At 39.4% G+C, this 1,743-nt stretch overlaps 1 protein-coding gene across 1 annotated transcript; it reads right to left on the bottom strand.

The window, feature by feature from the left end:
* LOC109826672 lies at positions 1 to 1,455 on the bottom strand. Its single transcript, XM_020393693.1, has one exon. The coding sequence runs from the start codon at positions 1,453 to 1,455 to the stop codon at positions 1 to 3; it is 1,455 nt and encodes a 484-aa protein (XP_020249282.1).

Here is a 1,743-nt window from a genome sequence, read left to right as displayed (position 1 = left end):
CTATTTACAGAGGCTAATCCATTCTTTGCAGTTATCCGGCAAGGAGCTGTTGAGGACAATGATCAATATGTCCATCTTGATCTCCTTAACCAATTGGTCTTTGCTCTTGCACTGTTGCTCGAAAATTCTACAGTTGCGTTCACACCAAATTTTGTACAGGGTGGTAGTAAACGCCAATCTTTTAATCTTCACTTTGTCCCCATTCCCTCTAAGATTGTTACAGTACCAGTTCAGAAGATTATGCCAATTGCAAGCTGTCCATTTGAATTGAAGCCACAACATCACCTGGTTCCAAATCTCACTAGAAAAAGGGCAGTCAAAGAAAAGGTGGTCTCTGTTCTCCTGACCCGAACATAAGGTGCACATATTTTCATTTACAATCCCTCTCTTCATCAATCTATCCTTTGTTTGCAGCCTGGAACATAAGGTGCACATATTTTCATTTACAATCCCTCTCTTCATCAATCTATCCTTTGTTTGCAGCCTGTTTTGGACAGCAAGCCAACAAATAAAAGAATGTTTAGGATAGTTCAAACCTCCCCAAACAGTGTTGCTCCATCTCACTTTGCTAGTATTATGGGAGAATAACTTGTAAAGAGAAGAGAGCTGAACTTTAGTATTTTTATAGTGAGAAGCTAAGAACTGTTTCAGATTTTCCTCTCCTCCACATTGAATCAAAGCATTGTCTCTAATTTTCAACATCTGCTTCCAAGTCCAGGAATCCCCATTTCTTGCTTTAACTCGCCATATGCTGTCTCTTTTTAAATAATTACCATGAATCCATCTTATCCACAGCAGTTCTTTGTTGATATGAACATACCACAGATTCCTCAAGGCAGAGGCTCTGTTCCAGTTTACAGCAGAATATATACCCAGGCCCCCCTGATCCTTCAGATTCCTCAAGGCAGAGGCTCTGTTCCAGTTTACAGCAGAATATATACCCAGGCCCCCCTGATCCTTAGGCAAGCAAATTTTCTCCCAAGAAACAAGAGCAACTTTGAGAGATTGTTCATTTTTCCCCCAAAGATAAATCCTGCATAGCTCATCCACTTTTTGAAGAACTTTCATTGGTAGATAATAGCTAGAAGTCAAAAAGATTTGAACTCCAAGTATGACACTTTTTATCACCTGAATCCTTCCTGCGTACGATAAACTTTTGCATTTCATCCAGCTTAGCAGTTGACCATTAATCTTATTAATGAGAGGGAGGCAATCAGCATAGGACAGTCTTTTGTGCAGTAGAGGAACTCCAAGATATTTAATTGGCCATGATCCTTCTTTGAAGCCCAGACATTCTTCAATTGATTTTTTAACAGTGGCTGAGACTCCACCATAGTAAACTGAACATTTTACTTGATTAGCTTCAAGGCCAGTGACAGCACTAAAATCTTTCAAGCATTGGTACAGATTTTGAACTGAGAGAGTATCCCCTTTAGCAAAAAAGAAGAAGATCATCCGCAAACACAAGATGAGTGATTTTTAATTTCCCACATCTAGGATGATATTTGAAAGTATTCTCATTCTTCAATTTATCCAATCTCCTAGATAAATATTCCATCCCTAGGATGAAGAGATAGGGTGATAAGAGGTCACCTTGCCTCAATCCCCTCTCCCCTTTGAAATAACCATGGAGGGATCCATTTAGAGAGATAGAAAACTTTGGGGTAAATATACAAGCCATTAACCATTTTATCATTCTACTAGGAAAGCCAAGCCCTTGCAGCATATCCTCCAGAAATTCCC

Source organism: Asparagus officinalis, chromosome 10 (assembly GCF_001876935.1).
Source record: "Asparagus officinalis chromosome 10, Aspof.V1, whole genome shotgun sequence".
NCBI classification, from domain to species: Eukaryota; Viridiplantae; Streptophyta; class Magnoliopsida; order Asparagales; family Asparagaceae; genus Asparagus; species Asparagus officinalis.
Note: the sequence above shows the minus strand (reverse complement) of the source record. Positions and strands in the feature narration are given on the sequence as shown.